Raw genomic sequence first — 16,044 nt, 5'->3', positions numbered from 1 at the left:
GTTGGACAAGTGGAAAATAAATAAATAAATAAATAAAAAACCAAAGAGACCTTCTGCAGACCTCGGTTGTAACCCGTAGTTCTTTGAGTTCTTGTCTCTATCAGCTGGAACCAATCTGGCCATTGTCCTCTAAACCTTGGGCATCAACAAGGCCTTCCCAACCACAGAACTGCTGCTCACTGGGTATTTTCTCTCTTTCTGACCATTCTCTGTAAACCGTAGATATGGTTTGGGGTAAATCCCAGTAGATCCGCAGTTTTTGAAACACTCAGACCAGCCCGTATGACATTTTTGGAGCCTAATAAATCTTTGAAAGAAAACTAACCTGTTTGTCTGTCAAGAAGGAAAGTTTGAAGTAAAATCAGATCACTTTTATTTGTATGCAGCTTAACATGAATGCAGTCAAACAAGCCCTACATTGAAACTCAACACAGTAATTAAAACGATTAAAAAAATGTAAAAGTAAAATGGTAAAATATGAAAATAGGTATTATAGTAAAAAAAACACAGATAAAAAGCAAAATATCACACACCAATTGATCAGACTCTCCTGCTGTGGCAAAAGGCAGGCTATAAAAATGAGCTTTGAGATGTTCTGGTGGTGTCAACTTTGACTTCTCCCAAAGTGCAGCTTGTTTTTGCTAAAACCTTTCAGGCTCTGGTAAATACCTGCCTCCCAACATCCCGTGTTGTGTAAGCAAGGAAAGAGCTCCAGTTTGAAAGTGTAATTTGAAAACAATGGACTGTGTTTGTAGCTCAGTGTGCTTTTAAGCATTGACACGCGTCGGCTTTGCAACAACTTAGTTTTTCAACACAAAAAAAAGAAGGGAATAGGCTAAAATGCAAACCAACAGTATGTGGAAGCAAAGATTACACTGGTTGGTTCAGTTTGTGATTTTTGGACTCTGAGCAGGTAATGCAGTATCTAAAAAGTGCTCTTCTGAACCCACAACTTCCTTATTTTAAAATAATTTCCTGAAGTTGAGCAATTAAAAACTGACAACTAGCTGTCCTTCCCTCTGATACTAAAACACATTTGCACAGGAAAAAATCTTATCTTTAGTTGCAATAAACTGCACTTATGGAGGAGTGCTGGAACGCAAGAAAGAGGCAAATAAATAGTGCTCAATGGCACTTAAGTAAAGTATTACCTCAAATGTTTAGGTGGTTGAACCAAAGATCACTTGTATGACAAACAGTTTGAGATTGGTTTAATAAGAACTGTAACTGGACCCAGGTTCAGTACACCAGGTGACCATTACGTTATGGAAGGGCTTCATTTAAAATCAAGATTGCACTTACTTGGGTGTACGGTCTTTTGATTGGATTGGACTGCCAATTCTTCAGTCATAATACATATTTTTCATGCAGCTGTCAGACTTGTTTGTTGTTCCTCTTTTTAATGTTTGCTAAAGCTAGGATTTGGTGAGGTCAATTTTAAGGCCAAGATGGTTGCTGATTTCCAAATGTCCCTATACAAACCAATGGCTAAAAAACAAGTATCATCCATCTCTTTAGTCTTTGGTTCAACAAGCTGTACAACAAACTGCAGGTGATTCATTTTCCTTACAAGAACAAAAATACCAAAAAACAACTTTAAGGCTACATTAACCCTTGTGCTATCTTAGATGACCCCACCCTTACATTGACGTGTTCTCCCTACCATGACAAAGGTGGATAAAGGTGGAAAGATTTCATGTAATCCATGGACGCCAGTGAGGTTCACAAATCATTGAAGAAAAAAGTTTTAACGCACTGTTTAGTGGGTCTAGGTCAGTGTTTTTCAACCTTTTTTGAGCCACGGCACACTTCAAACTCGACAAAAATCCCGCGGCACACCGGCATTCAAAAAAAAAAAAAAAAAAAAAAAGGAGAAACTCAGTCTGTATTGATCCACAGTCCCTCCATGATCTCACATGCATTTTCTGTGATAATTGTGGCAGAAAAAGCTGGAAGCTGCAGCTGTTTTTTAAAGATGTAATAAAAGTTAAGTTAAAAGATTTAAAAACTGTTTGATTTGTGGTCGTTGTTTCACGACGTTAAGAGGAGAGAGTCGTGCACCCAGACGCTCACACTGTCACTTTAATAACCAAATGCATCATGGGAGATGTAGTTCAAAAATCCGCTGAACGCAGACAGACTAGCGTCTCTGAGCTTCATTGTTTTGTTCACTTTTTCCACAGTCCGACACCGGATTCTGTGGAAAGCTACACCGCTAAAGACGAGCTTTAGCTGGTATTTTTCTTAGAACTGAGAGACTTTTCAGCAGAATTCAGAACAAGGAAATGAAGACTTTAACCACTTCTGATTGGTCAGAATGATGACATGTGATTAAGATCCCAAGACTTATTGGTGGAGACAGTTAAAGGGGCGCAACATTTGCTAACACAGCTGAAGCTGCGGCTAAATCACGGTATCGTCATCCTTATCAAAATGTATTTAATAGAATCAAATAAACACAAAGAAAAAAGTATTTTATGATCTTTCATATTCCCAATTTCTTAGTGTTTTATCAGGGCCTGTTGGGATTAACAAAGAACTGAGATCCTGGAGATGGGAAATGTTTTAGATCAGTTAATGAGGGCAATTTCCCACGGCACACTTGACCATCTCCCACGGCACACTAGTGTGCCGCGGCACACTGGTTGAAAAACACTGGTCTAGGTGACCCAACTCCCAATGTTAAAGTGCCTAGGATAGAACAAGGGTAACAGAAATGAGCTTAGAAAACCACAGAATGGTCTTCAGTGCATCACGTCTGACTGCTTGAGTTCCTGCAACAGAACTTTTTAAAGTTAAGAGTTTTAAGATTTTAACTTTTTTCTAAATTGCTTTTTTCATTTTTGTCTGTCCCAACTTCCACATTCCCAATGTTGGGAACAATGGCCAGATAAGCCAGTCCTTGTTTCTTCTTATCAGATTTTGTGTCTCATGGTCTGTCAGGTGCCTTTTGGCAAACTCCCAGAGGAGTTTCACATCCCGTTTAGAGAAGAATGGCTTCTGTCTGGTGACTCTGCAATAAACGCATTGTTGGTTGAAGTCCTGCATTGGTGTACAAATCCCTGAAAAGTAATCCTGACCTTGCAAAGGAAATGAGAATGGGAACTTTTAGGAAGTTAGGATTCAATGAGAATTTTCATTTCAATCCTTCTGCAATTCTTCAGATACATTTCTTGCTAATGCCAGATGCATGAGTGAATTAGCTTTGTGTTTTGTGCCATCTGTGCTTCAGTATGTGTTTTTCTAATGTTTGGGGGGGTTAATAGCTTAACCTTCCTTTACTTCCTGTTGTATACATTATTACAGGCAGCAGTCCACTGCGAGTGGACAGAGAGAACAGTTGTGCGGTAATTAGCTTTTCCCAATAAAGCTGACCTCAGGCTTTGTTCTGCCATCTGGACATGCTGTTCTGCCTCCTGTGTTTGACTGACTGTCATGGTATCCCTCTCCTCACAATCCAGAGTGGAAAATCCCCCAACACCACCAAATCCATTCTCTTTTTAAAAATTGATTTATACTTTTATAAATCAGCCTGTTCTAGATCAGTCCTGGGACAACATGAAGTCCTTTAAAGTTTAATGTGTTTTTGCTTTTTTTGTGTGCATAAATCCCTGTGCATCATTCAGCAGCAGCCTTCCTGTAATGTAATCAATTTTCCCACATTGACCTTTACACAAACATTTACTGCACATGCTTATAACAAATTCCACAATAATTTGAAATTTTTTGTGCAACAAGGTCACAAGATCACAGTTCTGGACTGCACACACAAATATTTGATAAATTCGGCTTTGATATATGAAGATGAAGTCCTTGAGAAATTATGGGGATAGAAGGAAAACACGGGTCGTTCACGGATAATCCTGGATTCATTCTGACTACACAATTCAAGGTTATTCTTTTGTTTGAATTACATTTTTAATCAAAATTAATGAAGTGGTCCGTATTGCTTTGTAATGACCAACGTCTTTCTTGGTCATCTTGCTCTAAGGACAAAAGAATGGAATGAAGTAAGTAAGAAGAACAAAAGAGACAGTGTGTCCAAATGCTGGACAAGATTCATTGTGAGTCACTTTTGCCTGTTGCAAAATGTTGCTATCAGCAGCTTCAGCCAACAGACAAGCGTAGGTAGTGCAGTGACTCATACCAGTTTGCTTGCAAGAACTACATTTGCTTCCAGAACATGTGTGATACTGCCATGCAAGCTTGTGTGTTACACTGACGGCACATGCAGGACGTGCTTTGCTGCAGCATGTGTGTGTGTCATGTTATAAGAGGCAAGACATTAACACAAAGAACAGCAGTTCATTTCAACATAACGGCTCAGACATTAACAAAATGCCCGCTTCAGATGATTTAAATATGTACAGACCTTTAAAAACTATTAAGGTTTATTGCTTTGGTAATCAAACAAACTATTAAATGCAGAAAAAAAACATACTTGCCGTATTTTCTAGAATATAAGATTTATTTCAGAGGCTTATTTTTCTGTTCAAAAATGAACATACGCCTTATAATCTGGAGTGTTTTATGTCTGGATTAATTCTGGTTGCTTAGTGATATGACATAATTCAGAAATAGACTATTGACGGTCCGCCTTAATCCAATGCATCCTATAGTGCAGAAGATATGGTAATTGTTTTAAACAAGTATGTTCGAAACAAAAAACCTTTTTGCTAGCCACTTCTGATAATTGTTACAGATCAACAGTATCTAGATATTTCTATACAATTATTAGATCAGAAACTATGGGGGTATTCAGACTGGAAAGGCCATTAATGGCCTTTCCAGTCTGAATAGCAGACTCCGGACCAATTGGTCCAAAATTTGTTTTGGTTTATTGGTGGAAAAGAACCCTTGTTCACTTAAAGCGAACCAATTGGTCCGGAGTCTGCTTAATTTGGTCCAGATCGAGTCCTGAAGCTTGCGTTTAACCAGTATTCAGACTGACGTCTACCGGAGATTTCTGTTTCGGAGCAAAGCTTGTAAACAAAACCACGTTTCTAAAGATCTCCTCAATCATTACGCGGGCGGGGCAAAGCAATGAGAGAAAGAATATAATTCCTACACGTTACAGTCCCCATCAAGACAGTTCACTTATTTAAACTTGATTTTTTGCTGACCATTTTTAAATGTCTTGATCAACATCAGGTACAACACTTCATACTTTGGTATAGCACATGTTCCCAAGGAGACATCAGATATGCATCCATCCAACCACATTTCAATGAGTTGCTGTGTCTAATCAGTGCTTCATGTTTGTCTGCGTCTCTCTGTTTACATTCTGTAATGCCCAGCTACGGTGGCCGTTTTGGTCCAATTGTTCCGCTTCAAGCATGCAGTCTGTTCAGACTGAGGAATCTCAGAGCGAACAGAAGCTCAGTCCGATTGGAAACAAACAGTGACCCCCTCAAAAGATGGGTACAAGAGTTGTTCCTGTCCTAGACCAGGGTCTGCTTGGGAGTATTCATCCTGAAAATTTGTTCTGGATTATTGGTGGAAAAGAACCCTTGTTCACTTAAAGCGAACCAAATGTGTCCAGTCTGAATACACCCGGAGAGGCCTTGCTTTGAAATCGTGCGAGGTGTGGCAGAAGTATGATTGCAGACTATTAAATAAAAAGTGGGGAAAAAGTTGTTGTGAAAGTATTTATATGTAACCCTAACCTTAACCCTAACCCATAAAATAAAACCAATCACGCAATTTATATGGGCATTCATGGAAGATAAATTTACATTTTTTGGTTTCCTTTGAGGCTTCCTGGGAGTCAAAAAAAAAGCACATAAGATGAGGATTGTAAATTTTAGTCAGACAATCTTAAACAAAATAAATACAGAATATTCTTAATAGTTGGTACACAGCACATAAGTTAAGCATAAATGATTACAGATTTCCACAGCACAAAAGACAAAAATGACAATATAAATTCTTCTGTTTAAACTGTAAAAATGAAATGCCTTTTGTCACATTTTACAAAGGATTCAGGCAGTGTGTCTGTCAGGTGAACGCTTTTTAAAAATAACCAGGTTAGTGTGTGCGGGTGTGACTTGCATACTAAACGGAAGCATCTCGGTGTTGGTGTGAAGAATTGTTGCTAAGCAGTGGTGGTTGCTAGGGGGTGGAGGGTTGAGACAGGTTTACAGTCAGTGATAGAATCTGAGGGTTTACCTACATTTTTATGAGCGCACGTGACATGTGTGTTGCTGCAGTGAGTTTCTAATTTCAGCCCCTGCATGGGGGAGGAATTGAGGTTTATTTTTGGATCAACTATGAAGCAGAATTTCTTATATATAATGGATTACAGCATTTGAAATATGTCCTACAAAGATTGCCATATTTTTTAAAAGCAAACTTAAATTTAAGTAATTTCATGAAGAATGCATCCAGCAGCGGCAGATTTGGGGTTGTTAGAATGACTCATTTGTTTCGTCTGTGTTTGCACCGCTTCAAGAGAGCCCACAGAATATCTGGCAGTCTTTTATTGTAGAACCAGCGCCCTCTTTGGCTTTCCCCGGAATGATTATAGAGTTTTACACAGCGGGGGGAAAGCCTCACAGTTTGAAGGTTTCCCTCTTTGTGTCTTCAGGAACTCTCCAGATTTTCATGCACACACGCTAATATAACCAATATACTTGTTTTAGCACACAACAGGTCCATTATTTATAACGTCCCTGGCATTCCTTCTGTCAGATACGGACTGATCCACTTGAGTAAAGGACACAGTGGGAGGGTTGGCTGGGCGTGACACGGGCAGCCATTTGTACGTGAGGTCTTGCGATGGAGGGTCCAACCGCCAGTCATAACGCTTCAACAGGAACATGCAGGCTTCCTGACAGGACAACAGTGAAGGGGTGGATAAATAAATAAACAAATCTGTGTTTCTCTGACTGTGTTCTTTTTTTAGAGGCGCTGCCACAGAGCAAAAAACAAGAAATGATAGAAGAGCTCATGGCACCCGCCAGCGCTGCCTGTGTGCGACTCGCAGAGCAGCAGCCTCCACAACACTTCACTTCTCTGTGATCACCATTCCAGGTCTGAAATAGCAAAGCGACATCCATCAGCAGCCAATTCAAATGGAACATGGGGTCATTTGGGCATTTGGGAGGGAGCAGATCTCACAGTTACATTTTAAAAATGAAAAAATGTCATTTATGTTAGTTTTTGATCGTTTAGAGCATCTTGCAAAAAAAACAAAAACTAGTTCATTTAGTAGAGGAGACTCATGATGTCACAGTCTGCACATCTTATCCTGCAACCCCAAAGTTGACCAATCCTGCCCACCAACACGCCTCCCCCTCCTCTTAGAGTGAAGATTTTTCCTTCCCATGGGGGGGGGGGGGGGGGGGGGGCAGCAAGATGAATGAATGAGGAAGAATGAGAGAAGGGAATCGAGGAGGGATGATGAGATTGAGGGTGGGAGGGAATGTAGAATGTGGACTGGGAAGGATGAAGGAGGGAGATGAGTCACATCTCTGACCTAGATCCCCTTGCTATGCTTTATATTCTGGACACGTCCTCCTTAGGGTGTGTGCATGGGTGTGTGTGCGTCTGTGTTTGTGTGTTTGGAGAGAATAATGGTCAGCAGCTGGTCTTTAAAGAATAAATCAAAACTTTTGTGTCTTAAAGTCCCACTCCGATCATCTTTTGATCTATTATAAAAGCATTTCCAGTTGTCTTTTAAATGTAATTAAGCAATTTTTACCCAAAATCAAAAAACCTATCTGGTTTCATGGGACATAATTTCTGCAGAGCGGCAATAGAAAAATCAAGAGCTATCCAGCCCTGCAGTTTTGGGCCAAATTCCAGCTCAGATGAGGAAAACAAAAATGTACATGGATCTATTTGTCTGCAATTAGATACCTCAGAATGGGGCAGAGTAGGGAGGCAGTTGCCCACCGATAGTAGCTGTTATGTCACATCTACAGGTTTTTTCAAACGGAATTCTTTTGCCTGGTCCTGATTCACAACCATTTGAGAAAAGAAATACTTGGAAATGCCATTTTAAGCTATTTTTTCCATACATGTCCTCCATTGTGAGAAAAATGCCACAAAAACATGTTAAAAACACCAAAAACATGATTTTAATTGGACAAAGTAAAAAAAAAGTGACCAAATGTGATTTTGTAGAATTCTGACAACTAATCATTAAAATAAAGCATTTATTGTATTTTTCGGAATTTATTCTTATGTTGAATCCATTAGATAAACTTATATTCTCTCTATCATATGGGCAAAACACACTGAGCAGAAAAGCACACCATTTGAGTGTAAATGCAGCACTTAAACATGTTTGCAAAGCTAGAAGGTTGTCAAACATGGGTGAATGTTTAGTATAGAAGTAGGGAAATAAAGGGATTTGTGGATGTGGAAAAATACACACATAAAGCATTTGTGAGTGAAATAAAGGATGCCACTGTAATGTCTATTTTCTGTTGTGACCCATTAAAGTTGTGCTAATGTATCAAACATTAGCTGCAACTACTGGAAAACCCTTTTTAGAGTATTTCTGTCGTCTTCTCTGACGAGAAATACTGCGTTATTAGTGTCCCATATTTTGTTGAAGCAGTTTGTCCCACTTTGTTTTGGTTCTTAAAGGTTTATTTCATTTGTTTTGCATTTAAAAGTTGGCTTTAATTTTTAAACCAGACTTGGGTTAAACCATTACATCACACAAAGTCTTCAACTTGTTGACTCGTGTTCAACGTGTTTCAATCAAGATTTAGTTGCAGGAAAAAACTCTTCACACGTGACCCGACAGTTGTGTCTTGGTAGCCACAGGAGTTAATGAACTCTGGATGTGAAGTTTGCTTTATCTTTGGGGTTTTTTATGAACTCTTTGACATTTAGTGTCACTTGTTGGTTCTGTCCTTATCCTTTGTGTCACTTGTGTGCATTAAAATAGAACAAGCTGTTGGTTTCAGGACTGATTGATCCACTTTAAATTAGAGAAGCATCACCAACCTACAGAGAAGTGGGAGAACATCCAAGGAACTACACCTGAGCTCTTTACAGCCATGCTCAGAGTTTGAAATGAGTCATGCGTGTGTGTTTGTGTGTAAAGTGAGTCATGCCTTACATTTTAGACAGCTTGCCATGACACCCACATGAGTGTTATCGCTTTTAATTTGAAATAATCTGGCTACAAGGACATAACAAGGATGTATGGATAGATGCAACCGACCAAAGTGGGTCAAATAACGCACTGTGTTAATAGTCTGACTCAACGGATGTGAACTGCTGGGATAAGCTTCTCATTTGCTGCTAAGCACAATCTGCTCTCAGCCTTCGGCTCCTTCTTCAGGAGTTCTTTACTTGTTCATTACGGAAAAGAAAATCCTATGCAGATCAAATGAAAACAAACAAAATAAACAAACTTTTGTATAAAAGCAGTTCATTTGTACATTATTTATGCCTCAGAATTGTTTACCATGTGTGGTGAATTTAAAATAGCAAAACAAGCAACTATCCAAAATTACTGTTTTAATTCTAAAAGCATTTCTCTAAATTAACTTGATCTATTGCTAATTTCTAGACATTTACCTAAATAAATATTACTATGGAATTGAAGAAATTATTGGAGGAAGGATGGAGTCCTCAATGCAAAGTGGTTGATCTATTTCTATAATCTTTAATGAGCATTATCCGTGGTGCAGAAACTGTCTGGCCCCCCCTTCTCTTTAACAGTAATAGGTGTTAAACACCCAAGTTCATAAAGAAAAGAGGAAGTGACCTCACTCATCTATTACCAGAAAAGGATTTTTACAATTTACACATGCATTTTATATATACATTTTTTTCCCCATATTGGTTGGACAAAGAAAATACCTTTATTTCTGAGGCACCATTTGTTAAAAACTCTTACTGTAATCTCATTTGCATCTCTCGGTACTTTTCGATAATCAGACTATAATCGGCTTCCTTGAGATATGTTCAGCTTTCAATTTCTTACAAAAAAAACATAAATGCTTCTGATTTAATGTTTCACGGTGATACAATTATTCTGCTTAATGATGCTGTGTTGATTTGGAAATTACCCATTCAAATTACAGGGCAGCTAAATGGGCTTCATTTAAAAAAAAAAAGCCTAAAAGCTTGATTCATTACATTTTTTTTAATTTACCAAACATAAATACACAATACTGTCTGACTTCTGATGATTCCCTTAATTCAGGGGTCGGCAACCTTTTTACTCAAAGAGCCATTTGGGACCGCCCCCTAATAAAAAAGAAAGCACCCGGAGCCACAACCCGTTTTGACATCATTATATATATTATGCATGTATATATTATTCAAAGGTGCTCATTACGTCGATCGCGATCTACCGGTCGATCTTCAATGACATGAGTGTTGATCGCGGGCCAGAAAAAAACAAAAAGAAGTACCGGTACTTCTTTAAAATCCACCGAAGTCCTCACTGAGAAGTACGGGACTTGATTGACATGTAGATTGGCCAATCGGACATCGTCTGAAGCATACGTCGCTGAAAATGCACATTATGTTCTTTAAAGGATGATACCGTGGCCGCGTGTGGGCGGAGCTACTGGTTCTGGTCTGATCGCTGCATGGAGCGATGTGTTTATCAATGCATGGAAGACACTGAGAATGTGGAGAGATCAGGTTTATTATTTTGAAGAGTTCTACTTGGTAATCATGTTTCCATGTTTGAGTTCATAAAATCCTCCCAGGGAAAGTCTCTGCTTCAACTCCTGCAGGGAAAGCTGCGTCTCAATCTGACGCCCGTGTTTCCATCTCTCTGACAGAGTTTGAAGCCAAAGCCCCTCCTCCGCCTCTCTACCTGTTCACCTGTTCACATCCTCTGTAGCTGGGATTTGTTTCCCCTGCGCTCCTCAGTGTGTCCTACACAGGGAGCGCAAAATACGGTAGTCGGGGCGCTCCAGCACCGCACAAGGATGAAAGAGCAGGACGCAGGTTATAGCGGGGATAGAGTGGGTTAAGCAAATGAATGGAAGAAGGCGGCCCGCTGAAGAAATATTCAATATTGTACACATTTTATTATTAGTCAGAACTATCTTTTATTGAGAAAAATCTTTTATTTTATCAGTCCAGTACGAAAAAGAACATCAACAAAAGCTGTGTTGGGCAGTTTTTGGCTGGGTCTGGCGGTTTTCAGATGACTTTTCGGCTGGAAAACTGTGACTCTATCTGGCAACACTGGCGCGAACTCTCTGTCATCAGCGAGTTGGCCTCTGCCCCGCGGCACGTCAAGTTTCCGGCAGAAGATCGGAGTGTTTATTGAAGCCGCCCCGCGTGCCTCTCCCTGCTATCAGCTCTGCAGGTCTCGCCCGATAAATACGAGCTCATTACGAAGCTGTTTTTTACGTGGTTTGCGCTTCGTGCGGAGCCAGCAGCGCCTTTGAAATGCCATGAAAAATGAACAAACTAAAATAAAATGTAATTATTATAAAATACTCATTATTTTCCAAAGTCACAGGGAGCCACAACAGAAGGATGAAAGAGCCACATGTGGCTCCGGAGCCATGGGTTGCCGACCCCTGCCTTAATTTATTGGTGCTTAAAGTCCCACTGCGATCATCTTTTGATCACTTATAAAAGCGTTCCAAGTGGGTTTTCTTTAAAATCACAATTATGCCGTTTTTAGCTAAAATCAATTAAAGGGTATCCTTTTCTTAGGACATAGTTTCTGCAGGGTGGCAGTAGTTATTACAAAATCACCTCTGAGTTGTGGGTGGGACTACTGGTGACCCTACTTCCTGTCATCCATGTGTTTACATGCTCTCCCGCTAGCTTACAACCCCCAACACACTGAACCTAATAGTACTGCGGCAACAAAAATGGCATGCTATCTTAGAGCTATCCAGTCTCACAGTTTTGAACCAGATAACAGCTCAGACGAGAAAAACGTACATGGATCTATTTGTGGATGCATCAGAATGGGGCTAAAAAGGGAGCTTGTACATTGACCTATAGGTTAAACGTGAAAGCTACAAGCTCTTTCAAAAGTGAGTCTCTAAATGTCGGATGATTATTTGTGGCAATAATCAAGTTTAAAAGCTTATACAGAACTTTGGAAAAACCTGTGCTTTCAACATTATCTTAATGTTTTTGCCAGCTGCCTCTTTCCAGTAGCTTTTCCATGCCGCCGCCTCCCTGGGCTCCACGATACGACTCCTTCTGCAATATTTTGCTCCGTCTCTGATGCATCTCGAAGCTGAATCAGAGCTAGAACATCAGCTTCTTGAAAGGATAAGAGGGAACAACACAACATCTATGTGATGCTGAAGTCACAGATGAGGCTACCATGATGTTCTGCTTTAAAATGTTGTTTGTTAAAATATTACTGATACTCTGGATCATTTATTTTCCTGCTGTGTATACAGGTACAAAAACAGGGAAAAATACGTTTTGAACGTTTTTATTTCTAAGGTAACATAGATATTAATAGCTTTAGTAAAATAATTTCAAAGTAATTATTAGATCCACATGTCCATTTGCACAGAAATTCTGTTCAGTCTGGGTCCCTGAGCTGACATTCACGTCTCTGCGTTCATGTCTGTGCCTCTGAAGCCTCGATGCTCTTTACTCGGCCATACTTTCTCTTTGGAAGTACTCCAGAAAAGCTAATGACTGCTCACTGTTTTAAAAGCACAACCCCTTTCTTTGTCTGCAGCATTGAGCAGATACGTCTGAGCGTGCTTTAAGCCTCCTGTAAAAAAAAAAACCTTGTTTGTCAAACCCTTTGACCACGAGGAATTGCACCCCTGCTCTTCAAAGATGTAACTGCATGAATTGGCACACGAGTGCAATACCTGTGTTTTGTCTTTATTACACAATGATTGCATGAAAACTGAACATGCAACTGTGATAGCTCACACAACAGCAGACCTAAAGCTTAAACACTTAAACTTAAACCCTTAAACCTTTAAAATGTATATTTCTTCTTTGATTTTTTTTTTTGTGCTTTGATTTTTAATTCTGCCAAAGAAAATAAAAAACAAAAGGTTCCCACATCCAGAAAAAGAGCTTTGCTGCAAGTCTACGATGAAGAAACCACGTTGATAAATTAACAGATAATTGATGTTGTAAATAAAGCAACATATTAGACTTTGTAAAAGCCATCAACTGTGATCAGTGGCTGATTAAGGTGAGGCTTTAGAAAATGCAGATCTTCCATATATGTGTGTCGTGCAGCATCACATCTGTTTGTATGAGCTTCCACTCCTAGGAGTCATTTTAGGAAACAATGGTTGTTTTTCCTCACCTTCTTGTTTCTAACTGTGAAGTGAATGACCACAAGACTTTTACTGCTTTACCACCAGTCACTGAAGTCACTGAAGACACTGGTTCAGTGCTCTGAAAGCTTTTCATTGAACCAACATAAAGGTTCCAGCAAGCAGCAGAAAAGTAATTGCATACTCTATATCTCTACACCATAAGGGGCACTTTCTTTTTGTTGTCTTCCTACTCCTTCATGTTAATCACAGAAAAGGGAAAACAGTTGCACCATGTGACAACCAACACAGAGAATTGGTGTGACCCGTGTGGTTTGACAGCATAAGCCAAACGCATGACTCTTTTCTGCTTGCAAACTGAATAACTGCAAGTTGGAAAATCAGCATGAAGCTAATTTGTTGCACAAAATGGGTCAACAGAAATAACTGGAAATGTGTGCTATCCTGTTTAGATTTGGACATTTATTTGATAAATTGCACATATGTAAACTGGATTTTGCAGCACTTGGAGGCTGGTTTGAAATATTCAATAATATTCAAACCAAGATGCAGCACAGAAACACCCTTTTTCCAAAGGCCCTCATGAAACTTCTTTACTTCCAATTACTATCACTTGTGAGTATTTTCATGTGTGTCTAACTTTGAAGCTGTTTGGGACTTTTTTACCTTTAAGAAAATGTCGGTGAGCTTGGATCCGATGCAGCTCCGAGGTCCATTGCCGAAAGAACAAAGAAAGCCCTCCTGTCCAGCATTCCTGCAAATGCAACAAACACAGAAAAAAAGCTAAATGTATATATACATTTAGTTCATATATGAACTAAATTGCCAGACTGCATAAAGTCTCCTTTCACCGTCTCTGCTGACACATTTCTGCATTTTGCATCTTCCTCGAAACCAACATGGGTTTCCAGTGAGTGGAAAGAAGAACTGACTCAACTGAGCCACTATTATTCAAACATTTCACAAAACATATTCAAAGGTCATTTACTCAAGGAACAGTCTGTCTTTACAGGAAAAAAGAAAGTTCCAGACAAAGCACACACCCAGCTGGCCAAGTAAACATCTTCTTTTAATGAAGTTGGATTTAACAGACAAGCCTGCAGGTAAGCAAACTCCCAAATTGGTCATTGAACAGCGACATAATGTGTTGCCCAGACTCCCTGGGTCATTTATTATTCCATTGCTAGCTAACACCTCCAAAACAGACGTGGAGAGCGGTGGTCAGTGAGAAGTTTGCTGATGTAACGCATATTGTGCCCCCGGTGTCTAATGCATCCTGCCTTCCTGAAACATGAACCCTGATTAAGGGCAAACAGGAAGCATTAGTGATGTGTATAACTCAGCTGTGAGTCAGATGGTTTGTGTGCGTTTTAGAGAGATTGCTTTAAAAAAAAAAAAAAAAAAAACCTTTCTCCCATCTTTCTGATGATTTAATGTCCTATCAAGCTCATTCTGAAACTCTAAGATGTACAGTGTACAATGTGATCCTGTATCACTAAGGCACAGGGTCAGGCAGTCCCTGAACAAAAGTCTTTAACAAATGTGATGAATGGAAGGGAAGTGTAATCTGGTGACAAGTCTGATTCACCTCAATGCAAAAAAACCCAAAAGTTCCAGAGTGACAGAAGCAAAGATGGTTGCAGTTCAACAAACTAATTAGTCAGAATAGGGAAATGTAAGACTAAAATAAAACTGCATAACGTTCATCTGACCCTAATTTTCCTGCTCCTAACCTACAAGTTGATCCTGATTTTCTTGATTGAAACATTTGCTTTTAGAACTTCAGAACTTTCTCATTAATTTTAGCAAAAAGTTTCATTTTTGAGTCTTTTTGACGACAACATTTTGTGGGGTATTGGAGGTCGTGGTTGTAGTCATGTTTCTAGTTTTTCTTGTTACCTTCTGTTTCTGGTTCCTCTCATCTCAGGTTTTTTTGCTTTCCAGTCTCTTTTTCTCTCCCCCCACGGTCTCCTGTCATCTTAATGGGTGCCCCTGTACTTATATATATATATATATAATATATATATATATAACCCCCGTGTTTTGTCCACTTGTCGCCAGATCGTTTTGTGTGCCTTCTCGAGTGCCGTAAGTTTTTTAGCCTTGTTTCCAGTGTTCTGTTCAGAATAAAGGAGAGGTCTTTGTGTTGGAGCTTCCAGTGTTTGCACCGGAATCCTGACAAATTGTGCCTTTTTAACAGAAAATGAGCACAATAGACATACAGTGATACAGACTCATCTAGGTTCATCTTTATTTTAAAGAATGTAAAGGTTTTATAATATTTATAGACGTTTGCAGGACAAAACAGAATTGTGTAACTGGCTGGCCTGGCTTTGCTGATGTACAGCTGATCTAAAAGATAACTTACAATTTCTTTCTTTTTTTTTTGTTTCCATTATTTTTGAGTCACAGAGGTGGACTGTGCACACAAGCTTTACAGTAATGCTTTATCAGTGGTTACTCTGGCCCACCTCAAACACAGACTGATTATGTCCGGACTTAAACATTTCTGGTTAATCAGCAGATCAGTCAGAGCACACGAGGTCCAGAGGAAATGATGGTGGAAAGAGTGGAACGAGGAGAAACAGCTGAATGGAGACAAAAGGTGCTGCAGTAATGTAGAGTGAGGAACAAGTCATCTGCACAAGGACTGGGAATTTTAATGCATTTTTTAACCAAAAATAACACAAAAAAGATGTGTATTTTTAAAATTTGTGCAGCTTAAAATCCAAATAAAATATTTAGAGTAAAAATAAGTTTAAAATGACATAAATCCTTTGAGCTAGTCATAATCTTTGCACATTAATTTTCCCCCAAAGCAAGGGAAAACGCA

General features: G+C 39.3%; 1 protein-coding gene across 5 annotated transcripts in view; it reads right to left on the bottom strand.

The window, feature by feature from the left end:
* Positions 1 to 5,788: 5,788 nt before the first annotated feature.
* Positions 5,789 to 16,044, bottom strand: part of LOC101158370 (cytochrome P450 26B1) — a 28,719-nt gene continuing 18,463 nt past the window's right edge. For 2 of the 5 annotated variants that reach the window (XM_011481931.4, XM_078956173.1), the window contains 2 exons: positions 13,878 to 13,965; positions 5,789 to 6,829 (listed from right to left, as the gene is read on the bottom strand). In XM_011481931.4, the coding sequence (XP_011480233.1) occupies positions 6,638 to 6,829; positions 13,878 to 13,965 (280 nt within the window). In that variant the 3' untranslated portion in view covers positions 5,789 to 6,637. The other 3 variants (XM_078956172.1, XM_020707795.3, XM_078956174.1) reach the window with 2 other exon arrangements.

The sequence above is a fragment of the Oryzias latipes genome, chromosome 12 (assembly GCF_053564925.1).
Source record: "Oryzias latipes strain Hd-rR chromosome 12, Olatipes_Hd-rR_3.1".
In the NCBI taxonomy this organism is placed as follows: Eukaryota; Metazoa; Chordata; class Actinopteri; order Beloniformes; family Adrianichthyidae; genus Oryzias; species Oryzias latipes.
Note: the sequence above shows the minus strand (reverse complement) of the source record. Positions and strands in the feature narration are given on the sequence as shown.